The sequence below is a fragment of the Sciurus vulgaris genome (assembly GCF_902686455.1).
Source record: "Sciurus vulgaris genome assembly, chromosome: 1".
NCBI classification, from domain to species: Eukaryota; Metazoa; Chordata; class Mammalia; order Rodentia; family Sciuridae; genus Sciurus; species Sciurus vulgaris.
Window position 1 is genome coordinate 54,184,644 of NC_136461.1, and position 26,444 is coordinate 54,211,087.

General features: G+C 34.5%; 1 protein-coding gene across 6 annotated transcripts in view; it reads left to right on the plus strand.

Moving 5' to 3' along the window:
* Positions 1-26,124, plus strand: part of LEPR (leptin receptor) — a 124,119-nt gene extending 97,995 nt beyond the window's left edge. For 2 of the 6 annotated variants that reach the window (XM_079129662.1, XM_079129663.1), the window contains 6 exons: positions 629-845; positions 2,412-2,594; positions 3,968-4,063; positions 5,850-5,955; positions 7,243-7,318; positions 21,413-26,121. In XM_079129662.1, the coding sequence (XP_078985788.1) occupies positions 629-845; positions 2,412-2,594; positions 3,968-4,063; positions 5,850-5,955; positions 7,243-7,318; positions 21,413-22,240 (1,506 nt within the window). In that variant the 3' untranslated portion in view covers positions 22,241-26,121. Of the gene's footprint in view, positions 1-628; positions 846-2,411; positions 2,595-3,967; positions 4,064-5,849; positions 5,956-7,242; positions 7,351-18,223; positions 21,382-21,412 lie in introns of those variants that run through there. The other 4 variants (XM_079129665.1, XM_079129666.1, XM_079129667.1 and 1 more) reach the window with 4 other exon arrangements.
* The last annotated feature ends 320 nt before the right edge of the window (positions 26,125-26,444 follow it).

Here is a 26,444-nt window from a genome sequence, read left to right on the forward strand (position 1 = left end):
AGAGTTGACTAAAACAAAACTTAGGACAGAAATACTGATAGCCTCTGTTACTTGTTAACCTTTTCAAGGTCTTCCTATTCTAAATAATCTTCCAAGCACAACAGAGTAAGGGAAAATGAATGACAGATCTTACTAGGATTAATGTAAATGATGATTAATATCTTCTTAGCTCTTTCTTGTTATTTTACAGAATAGGAGAGTTGGTTCTTACTTGTTTTTGAAATAAGGAAACCCTACTTCTTCTCATCGTTTCTTTTTCTAAAATGAGAGTGAAGTTCTTTGTTAGAAAAGTGTCCTAATTATCTCCTTACTTCATTATCTTCGAGGGCTTTACTCTCTGAGTCTTAAGAAAAAAACCAAAAACTAAAACAAAACAAAACAAAAAGCGTTTGGGGGGTGGCGATTAAGTTTCCTATGCGCCATAATTACCCAGACACCTTCATGGTGGTTGTGGTCCCAGGCAGCCTCTAGCCCTCCCCACTTTCCCCGTCCCTCAGCATTATAATAGGCATTGCCTGCCCTAGTCGGATTCCTGCCTCTTAATGGCAAATATATTAAAGCTGCATGAGCTCAGTTGGTATGAAAAGCACTGTAGTTCTTAAACTAATCAATTTTATGTTTACTGCAGCCCCTGATGAAAAATGACTCATTGTGCAGTGTGAGGAGATATGTGGTAAAGCATCATACTTCCCACAATGGAACATGGTCTGAAGATGTGGGAAACCACACCAAATCTACTTTCCTGTGGACAGAGCAAGCACATACTGTTACAGTGCTGGCCATCAATTCAATTGGTGCATCTTTTGAAAATTTTAATCTAACATTCTCATGGCCTATGAGCAAAGGTAAGAAGATATATGGAGTAGTAATCTATTGCCCCTTTTAATATTTAACCTTTGCAAAGCGTTCCCTTTCTAAATAATCTTCCGAGCAGCCTGGGGTTCTCTTTCATCCTTCATCTCTTCTTTGGAAGATAACAAATTACAGTGTACACTGATTATGTTCCTGTGGTAGAACATTTTTCAACTGGCATTAAAATAAATGAAAATATTTTAGTAAATCTAATATTTTGGAACAAGGGAGGTTGTAGGTCTGTGACCCCTTTTCCCATGTGTATGTAAAAATAAATTTATATAGTATGTTATATATAAATATATGCCAGTTTATTATATATAGTCTACTATATATACACACTTATAATATGTGGTATATTTATATATAGCTATGCATTCATAGAATAGGGCATGTTATATGGATACAGGTTAATTGCTGAGAGTTGAAAATTACTGTGGGCTTCATTCACTGTGAGTGGCAAACCTTTTTTCATTAATTTTGATATATCTGATTAACTAGAGAATCAAGGACCACTTTCACTAAGAGTTTCTATTCTGCATTATATATTCAAAGTCTGAGTTTTTAATAAAAAATGCAATACTTTTTAACTTATTATGTAAACTTCTTATAAGTTTGAAAATGCCCAGTACAATACTTACGCTTAAAATATTTTTAGTAAATGTGTTCTGGAAGTATTTGTTGAATGCTTCAGTTTGCTAAGTGGGGAAAATTTCAATGTAAGAAAAAACTATAATGAGGCATATTCAGAGAGATATGAATCAAAATCTCATACAAGTGAATGTCTACTGACAAGCTAAGTGTCCTTAAGAAAGGAATATAATTTTATGGAATTAAGAAAAAAAAAAAAAAAAAGGAATGTGACCTGGCATTGAGAATCAGAGAAGTCACCTTGAGGAAATGATATTGAATTGAAATCTGAAGTGTGAGTAGAAATTAAATTACCTCATTTTGGGGGTGGGTTGAAGAGCATTTGTCCTGACCAGGAAGAGCTGATCAAAAAAGCCTTTTCAGCACAGAATAGGATATGAAGGAAGACCAGGGTGGCTTTATTGCAGAAATTTGCAAGAGGCAGAGAAGTTGGTTGGTTGAGACTTGGCCCTCAGGGCCTTGTGGGCATGATAGGAATTTTATCCACAGATGTGGAAATCTACTGGAGGCTTTTAAGTGGGAATCTGTGCTGAGGGTGTTAAAATGAACAGATTTGTGCTTTGATAGCATCACTGTCAGCAGGAGAGAAGAGTTTGAAGGGAATCTGAGAGGATGGTTAGTAGGCTTGTGCAGGATTCCAGCTGAGAATAATTTTGACTATCCAAGATAATTCCTTTTTTTTAGATTTTAGGTAGATTATTTTTCCCTCCATATCATGTATTCTTAAATATCTCTGCTTATGTGACTCTCATGGTGGAAAAATAATTGGCACATATTGCATTTATATGAGTTGTCTGCCACCTTTTTTTCCCCTCATCCAGTAGCAGTAGGTCATTAGTTTCTCTAGGGTATTAGTACATTTTCGTTAATTTTGAGTTTAAAAATAAATTTTCTTCTTTTCCCTTCAGTAAATCTCATGCAGTCACTCAGTGCTTATCCTTTAAACAGCAGTTGTGTGATTCTTTCCTGGATGCTATCTCCCAGTGATTACCATCTCATGTACTTTATCATTGAATGGAAAAATCTTAATGAAGATGATGAAATTAAATGGCTTAGAATTCCTTCAAATGTTAAGAAGTATTATATCCATGGTAAGTTTACTATGCTTTTTGTGCCCGTGCGTGTGTATGTGTGTGTGTGTATGTGTATGTGTGTAGTAATGAGAATTGAACTCAAGGTCTCATTCATGTAAGACAAATATTGTATCAATGAACTGCATATCCAATACTAAATTTACTATATTTTAATAAGTTTCTCTCATGGATTAGTATGGTACTATATATATTTAATCCAAATAATTTAGCCAGTTAATAAAAACTGCAAAAACATAGGTACTACTACCATCTTAGTACTTGTATTATCTTACCAAAACATTTAATTCTATTTCCCTTGACCTTTTTTCATTTTATATTTTATATCATTGTAATCATATATCATATTGCTTTCAGCTTTACCTTTTTAAAAACTACTGCCAAATTGCTTTCCCAAACTGTACTCACTTATACTGTCACTAGCAATAAGTGGGAGTGGTAGACCACAAATCTAAGCATCTATGATGTGGTTACTTAGGCCAGTGTGATCTGTTCAAAGGTACAACAGTTATCCCAACGGACAAGTAAAGCATAAATTTTAACTGCATAATTCAGCCTCTCCAAGTCAGAATAAGGATTAAGGGAAATAAAGTAGATAAGCTAAAGATTATTGTGATCTTATCACACAAAATCATCCAAAGGATTCACACTTTCATTTCATTCCAGAAACTTATAATTTATCATCAGGGTAAATTTATTTATGAATTATTGATAGAGAACAGAGTTCATTGCCACTGTCATCTAGGTAGTTACTCTTGTGCCTTTCTTTAAACAATGGGGATATAGAATTTAGGCCTCAAAGAGGTCTGCCTCTTTTGGAATAGCATTCATGAAAATCCTTGCTAGATCTTTAAGCTTTGCCACAAGGATGGCCATTTTCCTGGTATCTAGACCTGCAGGTATTACAAGAGGAGGCCTTGTTGTTGTGTCCATCCTCTTTGCAAAGGATTTCACAAGACTTTAGTCTTTCAGTTACCTTGAGGGGGAAACTAAGCAAACTAAATTTCTATATAAATTGCTATAGAAGGGAAATATTGCCTACTTTGAGGATGAGGGAGAGAAGGGAGGACCTATTATTCTGGTAAAGTGAAGGAAAGAAAGCTCTTATACTCCAACTTGAACATATTGGCTATAACTGAAACATGCCTTTGAAAAATCACAGTCTTCTGTGTCTAGTAATATATTTGAAAAGTTGTTTGGAAAACTATTATCATTACTGGGAATGTGGTATGCTTAGGTTATTTTCAAAACTCCATCAGTTAAGTCTATAAATAACTACTGAGTTCTATTTGGAAAACAACATGTTTTTTTAGATAGGGTCTCCTCAGTATTAGTTAAGCACAAATGAACATTTACTGTATTTTTCTCCTCAGATCATTTTATCCCCATTGAGAAGTATCAGTTCAGTCTTTACCCAGTATTTATGGAAGGAGTGGGAAAACCAAAGATAACTACTAGTTTCACCCAAGGTAAAGTTTTACTTTTAGTTCTTTTTACACTGATTATGTTTTTCCTAATTTATTAGAAATTATGTTGCCATTGGGATATTCTTTTTCTGGTGAGATCATGGAAGAGTCAAGTCTTATGTAAATGTATCATAGGATGGTTCAAAAGGAAATATTTTTTCCTCTAAAAATAAAAATGGACAGTTATAGTTAAATTCACTGAACCTTTTATATTTCTGATTCATCTTATTGCACTTGAACAATGATTTGATCTTATATTTTTTAATTGTTTTCAAATTCAAGCAACCCAATAATGTACTTTTGGTTTTGGTATTGGGTTTTGAACCCAGCAGCACTTAACCACTGAGCCACATCCCCAGCCCTTGTATTTTTTGTTTTGAGATTCGGTCTCACTAAGTTGTTCAGGGCCTTGATAAGTTGCTGAGGTTGACTTTGAACTTGAGATCCTCCTGCCTCAGACTTCCAAATTGCTGGGATTAGAGCCATGCCTGGCTTCCAATAATATAATTTTTAGAAAGAAATATTTTATCTGATTTTAGAATGAAAATATTTTTTTTAAATTATTTCAGTATTTAACAAACATTTATTGAGTATTGTTCTAAGAATTGGGGTTAAAAGGTGAATGAACATAAGTTTCTGTCATTATGGAGCCTAAACTCCAGGCTTTAATAGGAGTGATGGGTAAAGAAGTTATGTAAAATATGATGTCAGATAGGAATAAGTACCTAAAGGACAATAAAAGTAAGATGAAGGGGTAGAGTTAAAAATGTGTTGCTTTAGTTAGATGGCCAGAAATGGTAATTTCGTGGTGTTGATATCTGCATATAAAAGAGAGGAACACTCCAGGCTAAGGGGTAGCATTTTGCAAAGGTCCTAAAGAATGAGCCGATAATTCGAGAAACAGCAAGGAGGTCAGTGTGTCTGGAGGGAACAAGATGAAGTTTGGCAGGTGTTATAGACTGGGTTCACTGGGAGCAGATACTTTGATTCATCATGACAACTTTTTTTTTTTTTAATTTGTTCTTTTTAGATATACATGACAAGTTTGTATTTTGACATATTATACATGTATGGAATATAACTTCATGTAATTAGGATCCCATTCTTGTGGTTGTACATGTTGTGGCATTTCACTGGTGGTGTATTCACATATGAACATAGGAAAGTTATCTCCAGTTCATTCCACTATCTTTCCTATTCCTGTCCCCCCTCCTTTCCCTTCATTTCCCTTTATCTAGTCCACTGAACTTCCCTTCTCCCCTCCACAACCCCACCTTGTTGTATATTAGCCTCCACATATCAGAGAGAATAGTCAACCTTTGGTTTTGGAGGATTGGCTTATTTCACTTAGCTTGATAGGCTCCAGATCCATCCACTTACTGGCAAGAGTCATAAAGTCATTCTTTTTTATAGTTGAGTAGTTCCATTGTGTATATATACACATTTCTTTATCCATTCATTTGTTGAAGGACAAGCTGCTATAAACATTGATGTGGCTGTGTCATCATGACACCTATAATTGATACTCATATAATCATGTAATCTAAAGGTAATCTGATGGAGTGACTTAGCAAATAGATAATTTTGAAAAAAATTTGCTAGATTTTAAGTGTAATACTAAACAAAATATTAATGTGAACATAACATCCTTTTTGTCTCCCTCTTAGTTTTGGATTTTTAAAGACAAAGGTGTGTGATAACATCTGAAAAAAGTCTCTAATTTTTGATAGAGAAAGAAATTAAGATTGCCTTAAGTGTCTGAATTGTGTGAACTGTATTTCTTTTTCAGATGATATTGAAAAACATCAGAATGATGCAGATCTATATGTAATTGTGCCGATAATTATTTCCTCTTCTGTCTTATTACTTGGAACATTGTTAATATCACACCAAAGGTATTATACTTAATTTTAAGAATCTTTATGGCAAAAGCCCTGAACATATTTAAGTCTTGATTTACAAGCCAAATCATGAATATTGAAGTATTCTAAACGTTTTTGTCTGGATTCATTATACAGTTAAGATGGCATAAAGAGGTCTGGGGCTGTAGCTCAGTGGCAGAGCACTTGCCTAGCATATGTGAGGCACTGGGTTTGATCCTTAGCACCACATAAAAATACATAAAATAAAAGCATTCTGTCCATCTACAACTACAAAAAATTTTTTTAAACAAGATGGCACGAACAAAAAATTTCGCTTTTAAGAAATGACTTTCCAGTTTGCTAGGACAACATATACCTCAAGGAAGAATTTAGTTGAGTTTTTATTTTTTTTTTTTCCCCACTCTGTGTATACATTCAGGAACTAACAGACTGAAAACAGGAAGCCTGGGCATGTTCTTAGATGTGGTAAAAATGATTTTCAGAGCTCTCCATTTTGGGTTGAGGATTTTAGTGGTGATCGCACTGACTTTAAAAATGGACTTTTTAATGGTGACCTGGAGCAGTCAGTTCATTGCAATGAGCAGGCACTCTGCTCTTTAGAGAACAGCCCGCCTGGCTCCAGTCTGTCTGGCTTGTCAGACAAGTGGCCTTGAGTTCCCTGGATGGGTCTATGGCTGCCACCTCACTCCCTGCTGAGAACTCCAACCAATGAGGTCATTTCACAAATGCCAAATCTCTATAGAGACTTTTATTTTCTAGCAAAAAGGAGGGAGAGCTTTCAGAATCTGGTTTTGTTTCTTTTGGTCTGTCCAGTTGCTGGGGTTGTATCAGGAGGGTTTGTTCCTGACACCCATGTGGTAGCCACCTTCAGTATTTCAGTTTTTGAGGAAAACCTGTGCACAGCGTTTAGCTAGGAACCTGGCACAAGCTTTCAATAAAGTGGGCTGTTTTTTTTTAAATTTATTTTTATTGTAAACAAATGGGATACATGTTGATTCTCTGTTTGTACATGGAGTAAAGGCATACAATTTGTGTAATCATACATTTACATAGGGTAATGTTGTTTGATTCATTCTGTTATTTTTTCCCTGTTTTTATTATGATATGGATCAGTAACTTGGGTCTAGGTAGAAATTTGGAAGCACTCTTCATGAGACAGAATGTAAAAATGAGTCAGATCCTACTGAAGCATAACTGCTCTGAAGGACCAATTTCTGTTTTGTATATTCATAACTTTTAGCATTTTCAATATGCATGTTTTTCTATAATTCTTATGCCTTATTTATTTATTCTTTGTAGAATGAAAAAGCTGTTTTGGGAAGATGTTCCAAACCCCAAGAATTGTTCCTGGGCACAAGGACTTAATTTTCAGAAGGTCGCTTTTCCAATCTTTTTAACCCAAAATATGTAAGATTGCATTTTAGATGCCATGTGACTTCTAGATCTTTAAACATGTTTTAAGATATAAGAGTTTTATTTTATTTAATTCGTTTTAACATAAGTCTTTTTATTATAGATCTTTAGAAATACTAGAATGCAGGTGTTTGAAATTAGGAAGAAACAAAATTCAGTACTAGCTTATCATGTGAGTTGACAATATGCATATCTTCTGGTAATAGTAGAAAATAAAATGAATATTAGAATATTAAAGGTCAAATATGATGAATAATAGATACTTGGCTACTTTTCTTGGTATAAACTCTTTAGGCAAAAGTCTTGGTGTCATTGTATTTAAACTATGATTTAATGTCCATAAGTATTTAAAGCAACATAAAAATTATATTAATAATCTTATCCCCAAACTCTACAAACTGAAAAACCTATCATAAAAACCTGTATATGCAGATATTCCCCTTCAAGCCAAAGTACTTTACAAAAGTCAAGTATACTAAAATAATTTGAACTTACTTCGGTAATAGAATTTTTCAGAAAATTCTACCTTTTAATGTTTTTATTAATCCTCATAATTTTTCTTGAACAAGGTTGACTTTCCACCCATAACATTGAAAACAATAAAATTCGGTCTTCGTGTCAAAATACACAATTTTTAAAATAGTAATTATTTTGAGGTCATTATGTAGTTTCCGTGATTACATGTTTATCACTACTCACTTAAGTTTTCAGTGATTTTCTTTTGGCTGCAAGATACAAATCCTTTAATCAAGTCTTCAACATTTCTCTCTCCACTGTTGTCAATCTACGTGTCTAGTCGTTTTTTCCCCTGGGCCTTGGTTGTGCCTTTACTATCTATTTCCTTTTAGCTATGCACAGCTATGCACAGCTTTCCTCCTCAAGGAAGATCTTGCTCTACACCCTTCTTTCTCCAAGCCTTCCTTTAATGCATACAGTCCAGAAGAATTTGTGCTGTATTTAATTTCCTAGACCTTATTGTGGATAATGCTCTGAGTGCAAGTACTGCATTTTATCCATCACACATGTTTGTGGAACTTTTCCTACTCCATGCAAGGTACTAAAGTAGGATTCATTAAATAATTGCTGGTAGTTCATAACAAGGATGTCCACTTATTTATGTGCAAATCACTGAGATACAAACTCTTAGGTTCATGTAGACTCTCCCTTCAGTTCTCAGTTTCTCAGTTTCCTCCTGTAAAGTGAGGCTGTTAGCTTTATTAAGTTGTTTTGGAGATTAATGGAGATGGTACTCATGACATAGAAAGATCTCAATAATTTTAGTCATTATTATTTATGTTGTTATTTTACATATTTACATATTTTAGATTAATTATTAACTCCATTTTGTAGTAGAGGTGGTGTTTTAAAGCCAAGATTAGCGTCCCAATTTGTCTGACTTTGGAGACTATAGGATTGGTTCTGTAAGCAGATACTTTTTCTCAATATATATATTAGACCAGGACCCACAGGGAAAAATATATTTCACCTTCCCACCGAGCACACACATAAGATATAGAGATGCAAAACGGAAACAAAAGATGAACTAGTGGAGCAAATTATATTCCATGCTTGTATGATTATATCAGAATGAACTCCAAATTCAATGTATAACTATAATACACTAATAAAAAACATTTTTAAAACATTGAATTTTTTAATATATTCCTATCAGGAATGTATAAAATTATCTCTTTGCTCCTCATCATTGTTGATCATAATTATTTAAAAATTTATTTGAAATTTAACGTACATTATTTGAATTACTGAAGATTATTTAATATATTCTGTAATTCAATAAAATAGTATTTCAGTGTTAAAAAAACAAACACTACTTGCTTGAAATAGAATGAATACAGTGTTATGTTCTGTTTCATTTGTTAAAAATGTTCTTTGCAACCCAGTAAATTGATTCCAGGACATTCAAATGCTCTATGATCTACAGTTAGGAAAAGTACTTTATAGCTTATCAATGAGTGCATACACAAGTAATATTGTAAGCATAACTAACAATACAGAAGACTGAATTATACTCTTTTATCAGAAGAAAACAATGCCCTATTTCCAGGAGAGGCAGGAACGTAGTTTTACATATACTTATTCTCTTTATGGAAACTTCACCTTGCCTGGCTCTAGCCACAGGTCTGCACACTCAGCTCTGCCATTGCTCTCTGTAGACCATGGAGTCTCCCTTTATTACAACAGAGCTGCTGATTTTTGTCAATTACAAAACGTTTATTTCTCTTCTATTATGAATTCATACAGTAGCATTTCTTATGATAATATTTCAGGTGCATTTATATGTCATTCATTCATTTGCTCAAGAAGCAAATATATATAAGGCTAGGTTGTTGCTCAGCTGTAGAAGAACAGATTTTCAAGCAATTCTCCTTTATTTTTATTTTTATTTTTTAGTTGGTTATTTTTAGTTATTCATGACAGTTGAGTCTATTTTGTTATATTTATACAATCATCGAATATATCTTATTCTAATTAGGACCCAAGTCTTGGGGATGTACACAATGTTGAGATACACTGTGGTGTATTCATGTATGTACACAGGAAAGTATGTGTAATTCATTCTAGTTTCTTTCCTATTCCCATCCCCTCTTCCTTCCCTTCATTCCCCTTTATTAATCCAATGAACTTTTGTTCTCCCCACCCCACTTATTATGGGTTAGCCTCCACATTATCAGAGAGAATTCGACTTTTATTTTTTTTTTGCAGTTGGCTTATTTCACATAGCATGATAGTTACCAAGTCTATCAGTTCACTGGAAAATGTCATAATGTCATTCTTTGTGGCTGAATAACATTCAATTGTGTCTATGTACCTCAATTGCTTTATCCATTCATCTGTTGATGGTATCAAGGTTGTTTTCATACCTTAACTATTGTGAATTGTGCTGCTACAAATGTTGATTTGGCTGTATCACTATAATATGCTGATTTTAAAAGACTGGGGATGTAGCGTTGGTGGCTTAGTGAGATCTGTCTCAAAATAAAGAAAAAGTACTGGGGATGTAGCTCAGTAGTAAAGCACCTCCAGTTCTTTAGGTAAGGAATCAGCTGACACCTTGACCTTAGCCATGCCCATCTCCAGATCTGTGAGAAAATAAATTTCTGTTGTTTGGAAAAAAAAAAAAAAAAGAAAAGAGAATCTTGGAATGGAACCACCATTTGATCCAGTTTTACCACTCCATGGTATATATTCAAGCAATTCTCCTCATCAAAATAAGGCTGTAGGGTCAAAGAAGAGTGATGGGATTGAGAAAGCAGGAAGAACTTGTATTTTCTTGCTTCTCTAAAGTAGGTCATTCATTTTTTCATTCATTCATGTATTTATTTCATTCATTTAGGACATTATTGAATACCTTTCCCATGCTAGTTACCATGCTAGTTCATAGCACTGTCATAAGAAAAGTACTACACATTACTGGAGTGTACGTTGACTGGGAAAGATGAGTACTAATCAATTTATTATTGAAATTATAAACTACAGTGGTGCTAAGAACTTAGGGTGTGGCCTGGTGGAGTGTGTAGGGTGGGGTGGGGAGGAGTAGGTACAACTAAGAAGGTGACCTTTGACCCAAGGCAAATAGTCATTAACTGGGCTCTGGTAAGAACACCTGCCCATACAAAGCCATGTGGTTGGAAGGATCAGAGCGTGTTTACAAACTGGAAATGGACTGGAGGTGAAAGAGTAAGCTGGAGATTTTTTTTTTTCTTAGATATAAGGGTTTTGTCAAAATAATTACCTATCTAAATAAAAAATGTAAAACTTCTCTATGTAAGTATATAATAATTCATGGAATGACCATTTTATTATTTCTTAAAAAGAAACTAAAACCCTCTCTCTCCAGCATGTTCATGTGACACCTCACCTGGGAACCACCAGCTTCTAAGTATTTATCTGGCAGGGGAAAGATCAGGCCCACCTCAGCAAGGTGCAGTGCGAACACTAGATGACTTTCCCCATGTCTAGAAAATGCACAAAGGAACTGCTGAGTGGGTATAGGGTGGTTGACTTTGTAAATGTCATAGACTGTCCTACACCACTGTCTGCCTTCACACACCCCAAAAGATCAGCATGGTGCCTAGCTGGTCATCTGCTAGATCTTGCATCTTACATTTCAGAAATCTGAAATATTACCAGAATTTTCCAGATTCTGGTGAATTAAAAGAAATGTGAAGAATTTTTGATACTTATAGGAGATGTGAAAATTTTTACTTATTAGTAGGACTGATTGTTTTTTTATCTTTCCAAATATTTGATTTTGTAATCTTAGAAGATATCTTCTAAGCATAGTAGTCACAAAAGCTTACTTTATTACTAGGGCTTATTAACAGGTGAATTAGAAATAAGTCAGTCTTGGAATATATTGGGAATATTTAAAGAGTGAAGAATGTAAGTTCACAGATTTTATTAATGATAAAAATCCTTGCTAAAAAGATAAAAATGTTGTATCTAGCCTTCAGCTTTAATCTCCTAAATAACTAAAATTTACATTTTAAAGAAAAAATAATACAGTAAAACTCACTCTATTACCAAAGAAAAAACAACAAGTTTACCCTCTGACCTGTGCTTTCTTATTTGTTATTTTATTTAATTCTTTCATAGGTCAAAGAGCCCAGTACTTTCTGATGACAAAACTGAGTCTCAGAGTAGTTCAGCAGTGTGTCTTGACCACCCAGCCAGTACATGTAAAAACCTGCATTCAAACCCAGGTCCATCTGATGCAAATTGATACCCTGGTCATTAGTTCCATAATAACAATGTGTTTATTCCTTAATGTATGTACCTAAAAATAGTGGAAATGGTAAATTTTATGTTCTATATATTTTAACACAGTAAATAAGCAGGCAAGAGATCCCATTAGGCATTTATCCAAAGAAGATATGCAAATAACCATGTGTACTTAGAAAGGAAAATATGCTCAACATCATTAGACTTAGGGAAAAGCAAGTCAAAAACCCAAGGTTTTGGGGGGGGCATGGTGGTGCGGGCCTGTAATCCCAGTGGCTTGGGAGGCTGAGGCAGGAGGATCGAGAGTTCAAAGCCAACCTCAGCAACTTCGCAAGGCCTTAAACAACTCAGTGAGACCCTGTCTAAATAAAAATACAAAATAGGGCTTGGGATGTGACTCAGTGGCCACCAGTGCCCCTAAATTCAATCCCTGGTACCACCCCCTGCAAAAAAAAAAAAAAAAAAAAAAAAAAAAAAAAACCAAAAAACAAGGTCCCACTTCACACCTGGAAGGATGGCTGTAAAAGAAAGATAAGTTTTGGTGAGAATGGGGAGAAATGGAGCTATAATCTACTCTGCTGGATTGTAATATAGTACTGCCCTTTTGGAATATAGTCTGACATATCTTCAGAATAAATAGGAGACTCAGCAGTCTCACTCCAAGGTATACACCAACAGAAAATGAAGTAATTCATTCATATGAAACCTTGTACATGAATTTTCATGTCAGGATTATTCATGGTTAATAACCAAAACATGAAAAAAATGGCCTTCAAATGATGAATGGATAAATAAAATGAAGTTTAGCCAATTCTAAAACAAAAGTAATATTAAGCAAAGGAAAACCCTACAATGTATTATCAAACAAAGACCATGGTAGCCCATTGTTTTTAAAAACAATTCAAATAGAGTTTTTTTTTTTAAGGAAGTAATAATTTTTATATAAAATATTTAATTCTCCAAATTCAGATTTTTAGTAAGTTTTTTTTTTTTTAACATATTTTGCCATTGGTCTATATCTCCACCCTTTTTTATTCTGAGACAGAGTCTCACTAAATTGACAGGGCTGTCCACAAGCTTCCAATCTTCCAATCTTCTGCCCCAGCCTCAGGAGTAGCTGGGGTTACAGGCCTATACCACTGCGCCCAGTCAGGAGCATTGATTTTTATGAAATTGCTCCGTACCTGTAAATCCTAGACATCTAGCCTGATCTCTAAAATGTTCTCTAACATTAGTCTCTTCGACTTTTTAAGCTATCATTCTCCTTCCTTTATGATTTATGCAAATCAAAGATGCAAAAAGTGTTTTCAAAGCCAGTATTTTGAAATCTCTCCAAAAGAAAAATAAAAACATTTACTTAAAGCACTTTATGCCAGACTTTGCTAATAACAATAGGGTGATAACCATATGTGATTAAAAATAATTCTTCCAATATAATTTCCTCAAGATCTTTCCATTGTATGTTATAGTTCCTTTTCCCCTTTAGTTTTTCAGAAAGTGTAAATACTTAAAGCAGAATAATGTAGGGCCTGGGATGAGGCTGAGTGGTAGGACCCTTGCCTGGCATGCGTGAGGCCCTGGGTTTGATTCTTAGCACCACAAACACAAGCAAATCGGGGGGTGGGAAGAGGTTACATTAAAACATTGATTATATACTTACAAAATGTTTAAAATTTTCCATATTTGCTTTATTTTAAATAATAACAATCACAGATAAAGTTTGTCCCACTTGTTCCTTCATTTTTCCGTCCCTCCTTCCCTTCCTCTGTAGAGCCTCCACTTCTGTTCATCTAGTTTGTACTTATTTCCTACTCCCTTGTGTGTGTATGTGAAGCCAGTGAACAGTGATCCTTTGGGGAATCATTCCTGTTAATATATCATCCATATTGTTCATTCCAAACTACATATTCTCTCAGCTTTGATTCTGAGCTCTCTCCACGTTGAACTTAGCATATTTCATCCACTCGGACTGGTCCATACCAGCCTATCATATGAACGCATCGCGGTTCCTTCGTCCACTCTACTTCTAGTGGATATTGGTTTGAACCCTTTTCTATTTATTACAAAAATACCATAGGAAGCCTGGTTTTAGATGTCCCTTCATTATCTAAGGTATATATCTTGATATTTCTCATTATTTAAAATTTAAAGAAATACATGTGCATGGTTTAATAATGAAATAGTCTAGAAAAATTTTTATTGAAAATGAATATGGTCTATTGCTCCACCCAGCCCTGCCCTTAGTCTTGTTCTCCATATATCACTACCTTTAATTGTCTTGCTTTTAACTTTTCTAACAGGTCATCTTCATATTTCTAAAAAAGCCTATGCTTATATCACAGTGAATTGTACATGATCTGCTGGCTTCTGGCTGTAGTGAGGACTTCACTTACCATGAATTTTTCTTCCCTTTCTTGTTTCCTCTTGCTTCTACAACATGTTCTTCTACTACTCTTTTTTCAATTCCTCTGCAACCTCAGAAAAATCTACTTGGGTTTCCATTTTTTTTTTTTTTTTTTTCCTATCAAATAAGCTTCCTTGAAGCTCCCCACCTGTTTTTTATTAAATGTATTACCTCTTTCACCTTCTCCTCCATTTCTCCCTCACTTTCTAATCTCTGGAAATTATATCTATGTTTCTACTTAAGATAGGCTTGATAACATGTTCTGCATTATAATCTGTCCATAGGTTCATTTTTAAAAGGTAGAAAACCAATAAATTGAATTCATACTGTTACAATTATGTCAGTATAGTTCTTGCAGAACCATAATGCGATGTTATTTCTTGTTGGTTTCAATGTCAAAGGAGTACTAAGAAATACATTAGAAACATTCTGCTTGATCAGAATTATGCCAAATATTGTTGCCTTCCTCTTTTCCACTTTTAGTTTTTCTCCTTTTCCCAGAGTTTCTAATTGTCAATCTGTCTGTCTCTCTGGTCTGTCATCTCAATGCCTGTGTACGTCCGTTTTCTGTTGTTTAAGCTGTTTCATCCAATAGCTGTCTTCACTGGAGACCTGGGTCCAGCACACTCTGCCAAGGAATCCCTTCATCCTTCTACTTCAATCAGGATTAGGCCTTTCATAAAATTGCCGCAAGTCGTTATTCTGAAGCTTCCCTTGACTGGTTTCTGGTCATTACTGTTTCCTCGACTCCTTTTCCCTGCTCTTACTTGATTAACTACATCCTGGAGAGATGGCCTAAAAATTGGGCTTGAAGTCTTTGTCTCTGCATATTGGAGTTCCTTTAATTCCACCTTCCTCTACATTAATCTTGGGGAGTGTCGGTTTCTAGGTTGAAAAGCCTTTCCAGCCCAACTTTGAAACCGTTCCTGTCTTATGACCTGGTGTCCCAGGTTGCTTCTGAGAAGTAAGATGCTATTCAAAGTTTTACTCCTCATTGGTTACTTGCAGTTTTCTCTTTTTAAAAACAATACTTTCCATTTTTGATGTTCTGAAATTTCAGCATTGAGTCTAAGGTGGCTCTTTTTTCATTTAATTTGATCATCATTTGAAGCAACTTTTAATTTTATCTCTTGTCAACTCTAAGAAATTCCATTATTTCTTTGATTATTTCCTCTCGTTTATTTGCTTCTTTCTAGTATCTGTATTTGTTGGATGTTGGGCACCCTGAATGGATCTTCCATGTATTTTTTTTTTTTTTTAATCTCTAACCTAGTTTTTCTGTTTTTTTTTTTTTTTTTCTTTTTCATTCTGATACCTTGCCACCCTCTATTATTCCAGGGCTGCCAATGAATTTTTACTTGCCATTATTATTTGTACATTTCCAAGTATGATTTTTCAGAATATTGTGTTTAGTTTTATAATTAAAAAAAATAAATCAAAGATGCAAAAATATAATGTTTTCCAAAATCTTGCTGGTAATACCAGTTAGAGGATTTTTTGTTTATTTAAATTTTTTGCTGTTTCCTGATTCTTCCATTTCTTTTATGTCATGTTTTTCACTTGTTGGTCATGACTTTTCTTGTCTCAGACTTCCCCCAAATATCTGGCAATACTTTCCTTTCCTTTCATATTTGCAAGAGGCAGCAGACAGGCTGACTGGTAGCCAGCGCATATAGCAGGGATTGCTGTGCTGGCTGGGTAGCCAAGGCTCTGTCCAGAATGAGAAAAGATATGCTCTGACATAGTAATATCTCACAGCTGCTCTCTGCCTCCCACAGTTCCTAAACTGCTTTCTAGAACAAACCCTTAATCTGGGTATGGAAAGCTGTGGTTAAAGGAAGGTGCTTCCAGGTTCAGCAGAGAGTAAAAAGCCCCATTCCACATGCACAGCATCCATCAGGCCCATTTTCAGCCTGGGGTCTCTTTTCAAGTGTGTGTTTGTTGGCCATTTCTTCATACATACATTTCTTGTATGTATTCAGCTTGGCTGGCTGACTTAGCTGCAGTCCACCCTGGATGTATCCTGGTCTTCCTTAACTTTTGCTCATTTTCTTTGGTCCATACTCTTCTAACTATTTTCCATTTTTTGGAAATGAATAAAACTACTCATTCCCTTTGCCCTCTTGAATCAGAATTGTTCTCAACGCCAGCCTTCTTTATACTTTAAAAATTAGTCATAAACAAAGATTGAATTCTTGGCATAGGAAAATTCAGTAACTCAATAACCTTGCTTTTCTTGTAATTCAGGTTTCACAATATATAACTATATATATTAGACTATATATAAACTATATATAAAGACTATATAACTTTTCTTGATTTGTTTTGCACACTTTTTTAGTGTTTTTGTATAACCTATTATTTTTTTCTTTTAAATCCAAATTATCTGAATTTTCTCCCTGAAATATATTTTAAGACTTTTGATTTATCTTGAATTCAATTTATTCCTTCCCATTTTTAATTTATTTTACAGTATTTTTTCTTATCTTCTATTTAATTATTTTTGTTTGGAGCTTGCTTTTTCTTTTCTTTTTTCTTTATCTACATTTATGTCAGTCTTTTCAAAATTTTTATGTAAATTTTACAACTTGCTTTAGCGGGGATGAAGCTGAAACTAAGTGGATTTTTCCTTGGGATCTAAAAACTGCTATAGATTTCTTGGCCTGCTCTAGATCTCCAAAGAATCTGCTTGACAACTGCAGACTAAACACAATCCTTGCAGACCGAAAGCAGAGCATCCTACAGTTGCTAAATGGCTTTGCAAATTGCCATTGTGTGGAAGACCAGGTGCATTTTTGAGTTAGAAGTCCTATTTGGAAGGAGCCAATCTCCAAGAAGTGTATATTTCACTCCCCTAAAATAGGACTTCAGCTTTGCTTGGTTTCTTCTTCCATATAGCTCTTGAGTTATAAGGAACCAGGGGAGAATATGAACTAATCAGGTCATCTCCATCTCAGCAAGTAGGAAAAGGAAGGAAAAAGTCATTTTTCTACCTGTTTCTGTTTGGGAGATCTTTTCATCTTCCACTGTGTTGTAGAAAGAAAGCTGGACCAGAAAAAAAGAACTAGTCCTCACTCTGCTTCATTAAGCTGTAATTTTAACCAAATAATCTTTCAGGCCTCAATGCTTTGTCTAAGAAAATGAGGAGAGACTTGGACCAGATGATTTCTTAGATCTTTTTATTAGATTAAGAAAAATAAATCCATGATACTGGTTGTATGGTTCTGTTTCTCACCATTTTAGCACATCTTTCTCTGTTTTTTAAATTTTTCTTCTTGCTGCTTTTTTGTTCCCAACTCTCCAATATAACTGTTGTTTTTCAATTTTTTCCAGCTCTTCATCTTATTTCCTTTTACCTATTCTGTTATTCCTCTATAATTTATTTTTATTTCCTGTGGCCATTAAAACTATTCTTTAGATTGTGATATTAAAGCACCATTAAGGGCTGGGGATATAGCTCAGTCGGTAGAGTGCTTGCCTTGCAAGCACAAAGCCCTGGGTTCAATCCCTAGCACTGCAAAGAAAAACAAGCGCCATTAAGAAAATGAGAGAAAAGCCACCTAGATTTTTAAAAAGTTCCCTTTCCTAAAAGGATGCATTACTATTACAGAAGAACTTATAGACCAAAACCACAGAAAATGTTTTTAAATCTTTTACCTTTTGTTTTTTGAGTGATTTTTTTATTTTTCTTTCTTATTTTGTTTTATTTTATCTAAACAGAGAACGGACATTCTTTGAAGTCTAATCATGATCACTACAGATGAACCCAATGTACCAACTTCCCAACAGTCCATAGAGTGTTAGAAGATTTTTACATTTTGAAGAAGGGGAGCAAGTCTTTTTTTAAAAAAATTGGTTGAATTATTGATAACTAACATGTGGTGGATCATGTTTTATTTAGAACTTAAAGTAGATGTGTAAACTCTGGGTCTCATAAGTTTGAATCCAGTTTAGTTTGGATGTATGATTAATTTTCAGGTCATCTGAAGTTTTAAAAATACTATTCTGGCTTTTGATTTATTATTTTTCTGGTCATAAGATGCTAAATGACTATTGCTAGCATAACATATATACTAGATATCATCAAATACCTAGCAGGTAATGCTGTAATGAGGTGAACTGCAACTTCTGGCACACATCTTTGCAAACACAATGACTCCATCTAACTCAGAATATACTGAAAGTATTTAGTTTATATTTTTATGTTCAAATTTTTCTCTTAGATTCCTTAATAAACATTTGAGACTATAAATTGACCCATTTGGGTTTCCTTTTGAATGCCTTGTAGCTTGGATGTGTCTAACTTTGAGGTCAATCTGGGAATTTCATTTGTCAGTAGTTTTGAAAATGACTTCAGTGCTAACTTTATTTCAATTCAAAAAAGCCAGAATTTGTGGTTCATGCTAGTCACAGAGCAGTGGAAATTAACAGTTCACATCAGAATAACCCTACATACTCAGGTCATATTCCCCAGATCAGAAAGGAACAACAACCTCCAGTCCAGCCGCCTTGTGCAATTCTTGCTAAATCTAATTTATTTCTGCTGAACTATCCAAGACTTTTGGCAGTCAGGGAAGTGTGCAGTGATGCAAGGAAGGGAGTCTCTTTAGAACTTTTATAGATAGTTCATGGTGAGGACAGGATTTTTCTACCTGAAAAGAGAGCCCTTGCCAATTCTGTGAAATGAGCATGCTAAGTGTACTCACATTCAAACTAAACCAAAGTGTCTCGTGATGAATCCAAATAATATTCAAATTTAGAATAGCTGTGGGTAACTTAGATTATATTCATAGTTTTATATGTATGCCTTAAAAAACTTTAAAAAAAAGGAAGAATGTGTCTTTTTTCCCTTTTGTTGACTATTAACAGATGTCATTGGAATGTAAAATCTAAGTGTGAAATTATGAAAGGATATTCTTTAATCCTTACCAGCTGAATACATATTTAACATATGCCTAGACAGTTCTAAAATCTCAAAAAAATTAGATACATATAGTGAAATAGGTTTCTTTTTAAAAATTTATTTTATTGAACCCAAGAGCAGTTTACACTGAGCCGCCTCTCTAAGCCCATTTTTTATTTTTTGTTTTGAGACAGCATCTTGCTAAGTTGCTTTTAGGGCATCACTAAGTTGCTGAGTCTGACTTTGAACTTGAGATCATCCTGTTTCAGCCTCTCGAGCTGCTGGTATTACAGGCTTGTGCCACTGTGTCTGGTGTGAAATAGTTTTTTAAACATACTTTTAATAAAGTTTTGTGGCCCACTGATAAAATACATTTCAATAATGTATGAGTTTGTAGTTTCTTAGTATTAGTGAATCTTCCACCTAAGTGCATTTTAAGACATATACAATTTTTGGTTTCAACAATGAGTTACCCCTTATGAAGTTTTAGGGAGCACACATATATCAGCAGTTGTTTGAAAAACCCATGTGAGTTTTCATGCTATTTGTACATAGTTTATGTTTTTGTATTCATTGCATCTAATCATTTGATGTTAATTTCTAAATTCATTTAAATTTTAAGACAATTTGATGCTTATGTATAGTAGAAGCCTCAAAACAAAAATGACCAAGCAAATATTGGAAGGTAATCAGAAACCTATAGATTTATGTCAGGAGGAAAATACTCATAGGAACAGTTTTCTCTTCCTATATTAAGTTGGTAGCATAATAGAAAGAGTTGTATTCATCCAGTATTTGTCCTTATACAGTATTTTAACACACATGTAAGTCTATTCCATTATTATCATATTTAGTGTTTTGTATATTTATTCCTTTATGGTTTTAATCACTAATATATTTCACTTAAGACTTTGAAACTGTGCAAAATAAATTGTATTTTCGTTTGGAATATATTTGCCATTCAGAACGAATGAGGATACCATTATTTCAGACAAGAAAACTGAATACATTCTATTAGTTTAAAAATTGTGAAAAAGTTAAATTACATGCATGATATGTAAACTGAACACATGTTCTACAGCACTTAATTTAGCTGTGTTAGTTCTTTGGTATGATGTATCCACAGTATTTTTTATTTTGCATTTATTTTTCATTGTGTTTACATTGTATGAATTGAGCTTTGTGCATACAGTCTTGATTTGTGGCTGCTTGGTAAGATTTTTGTTGTGATGTGATGTAACCATCATTCTTATAAAAAACATGATGTACATTTGTCTTGTGTATTTGTCTTCCTTCCATATTTTCTGTGTATATTTTCACATATAATTATGTATAAGGAATAGAAATTTAGAAATCTGTTACTGTCTCTTTCACCATCATTGTTTTTCACAAATAGGCATTATTAGTTCTTATTTTTATATCACCTCAAGCAGATTCTCAATATAAGGCAGATATGTTCTTAATAGTTGGTCATGATTATTTTACTTCTGTACCATATCTTATGTCATAAAATAGTTATTTTAAGTATCTTTAGACAAGTCATTTTGCTCGTTTTATTTTATTTATCTACTTTTTCTTTGGCGGACAGAAATTTCAGTGTGTTGAAATATAATATACTGTAAAATAAGGAATTCTTCAGCAGAGAGCATTTTGTAATGATAGTCACCTTTTTTTAATTGAAAGCTAAGCACTTGCAGACACTATCTAGCCACAATGCAACAAAGCAAGCATTAAACTCATTTTACAGAACAAGATACTGAAAGGCAGAGAGGATAGTGTTGTTCACAGAATCAGAAGAACTCAAGTCTAAGTCTGTCCTGACCAGTTTTTAAACACTTAAGCTGATTCTCCTTTATGATTTTTGATTTTGTTTAGTCCAAAACTAGTTCATTTGGGGGCTGACTTATGTCTGTTATTATAACCTTACACACTTGCATTTCTGCAAGCATGACGTAATGAAAAAAATTTTTATATAATTGAGCATGCAAATGTGTCTTTTTTTTTAGCCTGAAACCTTTGAGCATCTTTTTACCAAGCATACAGAATCAGTGACATTTGGTCCTCTTCTTTTGGAGCCTGAAACTATTTCAGAAGACATCAGTGTCGATACATCATGGAAAAATAAAGATGAGATGGTGCCAGCAACTCTGGTCTCATTGCTTTCGACAACTGCAGGTCCTGAACAGGATTCTCCCTGTAGTAGTGACCAGAGCAACAGCCCTCACTTCTCTGAGGCTGAGAGCACCCCGGTGGTCTGTGAGGATGAAAGCCGGAGACAACCCTCAGTTAAATATGCCACACTGGTGAGCAATTCCAAATCAAGTGAAACGGATGAAGAGCAGGGGCTCATACATAGTTCAGTCAGCAAGTGCTTCTCTAGCAAACATTCTCCATCGAAACATTCTTTCTCTAATAGCTCCTGGGAGATAGAGACCCAGGGATTTTTCATCTTATCAGATCAGCATCCCAACATGATTTCACCACACCTTTCATTCTCAGAAGGATTGGATGAACTCTTGGAACTAGAGGGAAATTTCCCTCAAGAAAATAATAGTGAAAAGTCTGTCTATTATTTAGGGGTCACCTCAATCAAAAAAAGAGAAAGTGGTGTGTTTCTGACTGATGAGTCAGGAGTATTGTGCCCGTTTCCAGCACACTGTTTAGTCACTGACATCAGAATCCTCCAGGACACTTGCTCACACTTTGTCGAGAACAACTTCAACTTAGGAACTTCTGGCAAGAAGGCTTTTGTATCTTACATGCCCCAATTTCAAACTTGTTCCACTCAGACACATAAGATTATGGAAAGCAAGATGTGTGACCTAACTGTGTAATTCCATTCTAGAAACCTTTAGAATTGTGTTGTAGTGGATCACGTGGCCTGTAATATATTGCTTTACAGTTGTAAATGGGAAAGACAAGAGAAAATCATTAGAGTCAAATTTGAAAATGATTCAGAAATTAACGATATCTGTTTGTCCTCTCTCAGATATAGACAAAAAAAAAAAAAAAGTGAGAAAACCCCCATGAGCCTAGCAGTTTAGATAAACACTTGAAATAATTCTATTCACAGACCACTGTGGGAAGGTCTCTTGTTGCTAATTATGAACAAGCTCAGCAGTTCACCATCCTTTGTGAACATTAGACCGGTGTAGAAAGAACCAGTCTTCTGTATCACACCACCATCTGAAGGAAGGCTTTTCACTAACATCTGTGAGATACAATTGTTGTTTCAAAGGTGTGTTCTCTTTACTTTCAGTTGCCTATGTTTTGCACTAATCCACATACACACACACACACATACACACACACATTTATACTTAACTGATATGCTTATGGGTTTTGAAAGCATGTGATGTGTTTGTATTTTGCGCTACCAAAGTGTGTGACTTGAAGTAGGCGTATCATTAAATGTTGAACATAAATAGAGACTAACTCTGGTCTAAGGGGTTATACTTGTGAAGACTGACAGATTAGCCAAATGTTTTGTACCAAATCTAAGTTAAACAGCTTAGAATGAAAATACCTGGTAGACTGGCAGGACCCTCAGCCAGTGCTTTGATGACAGCACAAGGAGTTTTGAAAATAATGTCAGTTATAACTCTCCTCTCTGAAATATAACTAACTAGACAGCCAATGTCATTATGTACCACACTGAAGACATTGTGTTTCTCCAGCCCCTCTTGCATGTACACTATTCTATTTTTTCCCCCTCAGTTAGATTCTCTTTATACACTAACAACTGGGAAGTACTTTACATACTTCAACTCAATTACTGCAATAATTGTATGAGATGTATTGTTATACTTCAATTAAGATATTCAGTAATTTTCCCAAGGTCACAGAGTTAATGGGTAATGGAGGCAGAATTCAGATTTAAATCCACATCTTATTAATACTAGTGATTATTTGACTGACTTGCAATCAAATAGAATCTATTAAGAAGAAATTTCTGGCCAAAAAATTACAGATCTCACTCTGTTTTAAGATTAATGCGGAAGTTTATCATTTATTTCAGCTTTTGATATGGCAAGAAAAATCAAAATCCAGCATATTGGACAACAATCTAGGTTAAGAAACTTTCACATTTAGTTGTTCTGTGGCAAGAAATAAGTTCAAGATTATTGATATCATCAATATATTGTTAAAAAAATATGCCTGTGGATTGCTAAACATCAATTTTCTACTTAATCAGAGGATTCTGCTGATTTTACTATTACCCTAAGTAACTCCTTACATCCAACCTCAATTTATGATACAAGTAATGTATCATAAATAATAATATCATAAACAATGACAAAGATCCCAGACTCCTTTTAAAAGATTTTTTTTTCATACTTCATAGTAATTTGTCACTCAGAAATCAATAAGGTTGTTTCATGTCATAAATATTGTTAAGGTATCTCAGGATCTCATACTCAACAAATGAACCTCTTATAAGACAAAGGTAGAGCCCCAAACCAACACACTAATTAGTGTGGGAAAACCTTAGTTCTATGCAAAGACAAATGAAGATGTTGTTTTCACTGATTTTTAAGCAGCTTTAGAGATTCACAAATGTGAATGGAAATTTTGGTAAAACTGACTTATTTTTAATATCTACTTACAAAATATTAGACATTTAATTGAAGGTATGGTATAGAAGAGATAGTAAATTAAATTTTGCCCCACTCTGCATTTAACTGGAGATTTATCGTTGAACATGTCCACTGAGACACAATATTCTCCTGTGGTCTGTGACCCAGAACAACAGAAAAGAGAAACCAAGAGATGCTCCAATTCGTTTAAGGGTGCACCAGGCTGTGTGTACGCTGGAGTGAATCAGAAGTCCCAGGATCATTGAAGGGCTGCAGATCCAAGTTAAGGGAGTTTAGTGATGTCACATTAACCTGAGGTTATTGATACCATCCTGGTGCAGTTTTGGTCCCCCAAACAAGTAAACAAAAAGTCACTTAAGAAATACTGAAATTATAAGGCACTTTCTTCCATAGGGCTGAGCTGGCATAGTTTGACCTATTGGCATATATAGATTTAGGACATATTTATTGTCAGTGCAGTTCAGTTCTGATTTCCACTTTTGAAAGTTTACTTCTCTGTTGCTATGTTTTATTGGGTTGCAAAAGATATCTACAATTAATTAGTAGATTTTTACAAAACTCAGGAAATTCAGAGTGTTGTATATTTCAGAACATTCAGATCCTCTCCTTTTCTTACTGGAACCTCTATAGAAAGTATTTAAGGGAGCAAGGAGCTGAAATATGGGCTCTGGACCCTGTTCCTTCTCTCTTCCCTTCTTCCTCCCTTCTTTCTTCCCTCCCTCCCTCCTTCCTTTATTAAGTGTTGGGGATTAAATCCAGGCCCTTGTGATATCCAAATGTGATAAATCTGGCATTTTGGATACTTCATTTAATGACCTTATATCACAACAACAAGCTACTAATCAGACTTTACATCTGAACTTCATGAAAAGAAACTCAGAAATTAATTATTTGAGATACGACTTCAAGTTTAAATAGAAGCTAAATCATATGTGTTAATGGGATTACATAATTCCTAGTTTAAAACCCCTAAGGAGAAAGATGTAAAAAACTGAGGTACACCTCACTAAGAGTAGGGGCCTCCCGTTGAAGCATTATATTCCATTTAGAGATGAGCTACATGTTGACAAGAGGAATAGGAACAGATATTCTTTTATTTTTAGACCTAGTCTTCAAGTAATAGAAGGACTTGGATGAAGTTCCCAAACCAGTGGAAAATCCTGGACTCAGAACAAGGATTTATAACCCTCATCATGACATTCCTCTACTTCCTTTCATTCTTTTCCAGCAAACCAACTCCCTCTTTCCAAATATCAAACATATGGTCGCATTCCTTCAGTAACAGGAGCTCCTTTCCAGCTGAAGGAAGATGAGCAGCAGGGAGTTTGCACTGTGGGGAGGGGTGACCCCAGGGCTCCCATGTGGGGTGGACCGTGATGATGGATTTGGACAACTGCATCTGCAAAGGTCCATGTCACCTAGATATGGATGCAAAGAAAAGGCTTTTTTTTTCCTGAAATCCTGTAGTCCTCAAAAAAAAGTTTCTTCTACTTTTCATCTCCTAGGAGTGATCTCGGTAGTTACATTAACAACTCTTCTGAAGTATTTGTTATTGAGAAAAATCCATGCTTAGACTTTAAAGCACAAAATTGTTCATGCTACTATGATTAACGTAAGCTGCATTCGAGAAAACGTGAAAATGTAGATACAAAAATGTGAAGATGTCTTCACAAAAGAAAGCTAGCCAAGTCGGTCATTTTACTCTCTTGAAGACTGGTTTAAAACAGTGAAGCACAGCCACATCTGTTCACAATGTTGGACAGGCAACTTAAAATACGGAAGTGTATTCCACCTGAGATCCTGTTATGTGTATTAGAGCATCAAGACGTGGTTTCCCTGGGTTTTATATTGAATGAATTATTTTTATATAAAGTTTATATTTATTTTGGAAAGCTGCTGAAAATGTCTATTTTTCAAAATTGTGCTTAAGATGTGTGATTTTGTGAGAATCTCTGATGGGTTATTTTAAATCACACGTTTATTCAAAAAACCTGGAACTAAGAATAAATTTGTAAGTAAGATATTTAGTTTTGTAGTAAAATACTTATAGACAATGTACTTTTGAAACCTATCATTGTGTGTTTGGCATGCAGTTAACACTTGTCACAATTGATATGATAATAAAGTTCATAAATGTGTCAAGATGTGTTACTAATTGTTCTTTATAAAATTTAATTATCCTATTTCCCCACTATCTTTCTGAAGTCATAGATAATGCAGTGTAAATTATGACCAAATATATTTTCATCTATCATGAATCATAAGAAATGTTACAGTTTTGAGAAATGAATGTTCTCAATTATTATAAATTTATTTTAGGATTACATAATCCATGGTATGATAAATAACTATTATTTTAGAAAACATTTGAAAATAATGAAGAAGTCATCTTTGTAGTTTATATAAGTAGGCATTATAAAATTTTTATCCATTGTTAGCC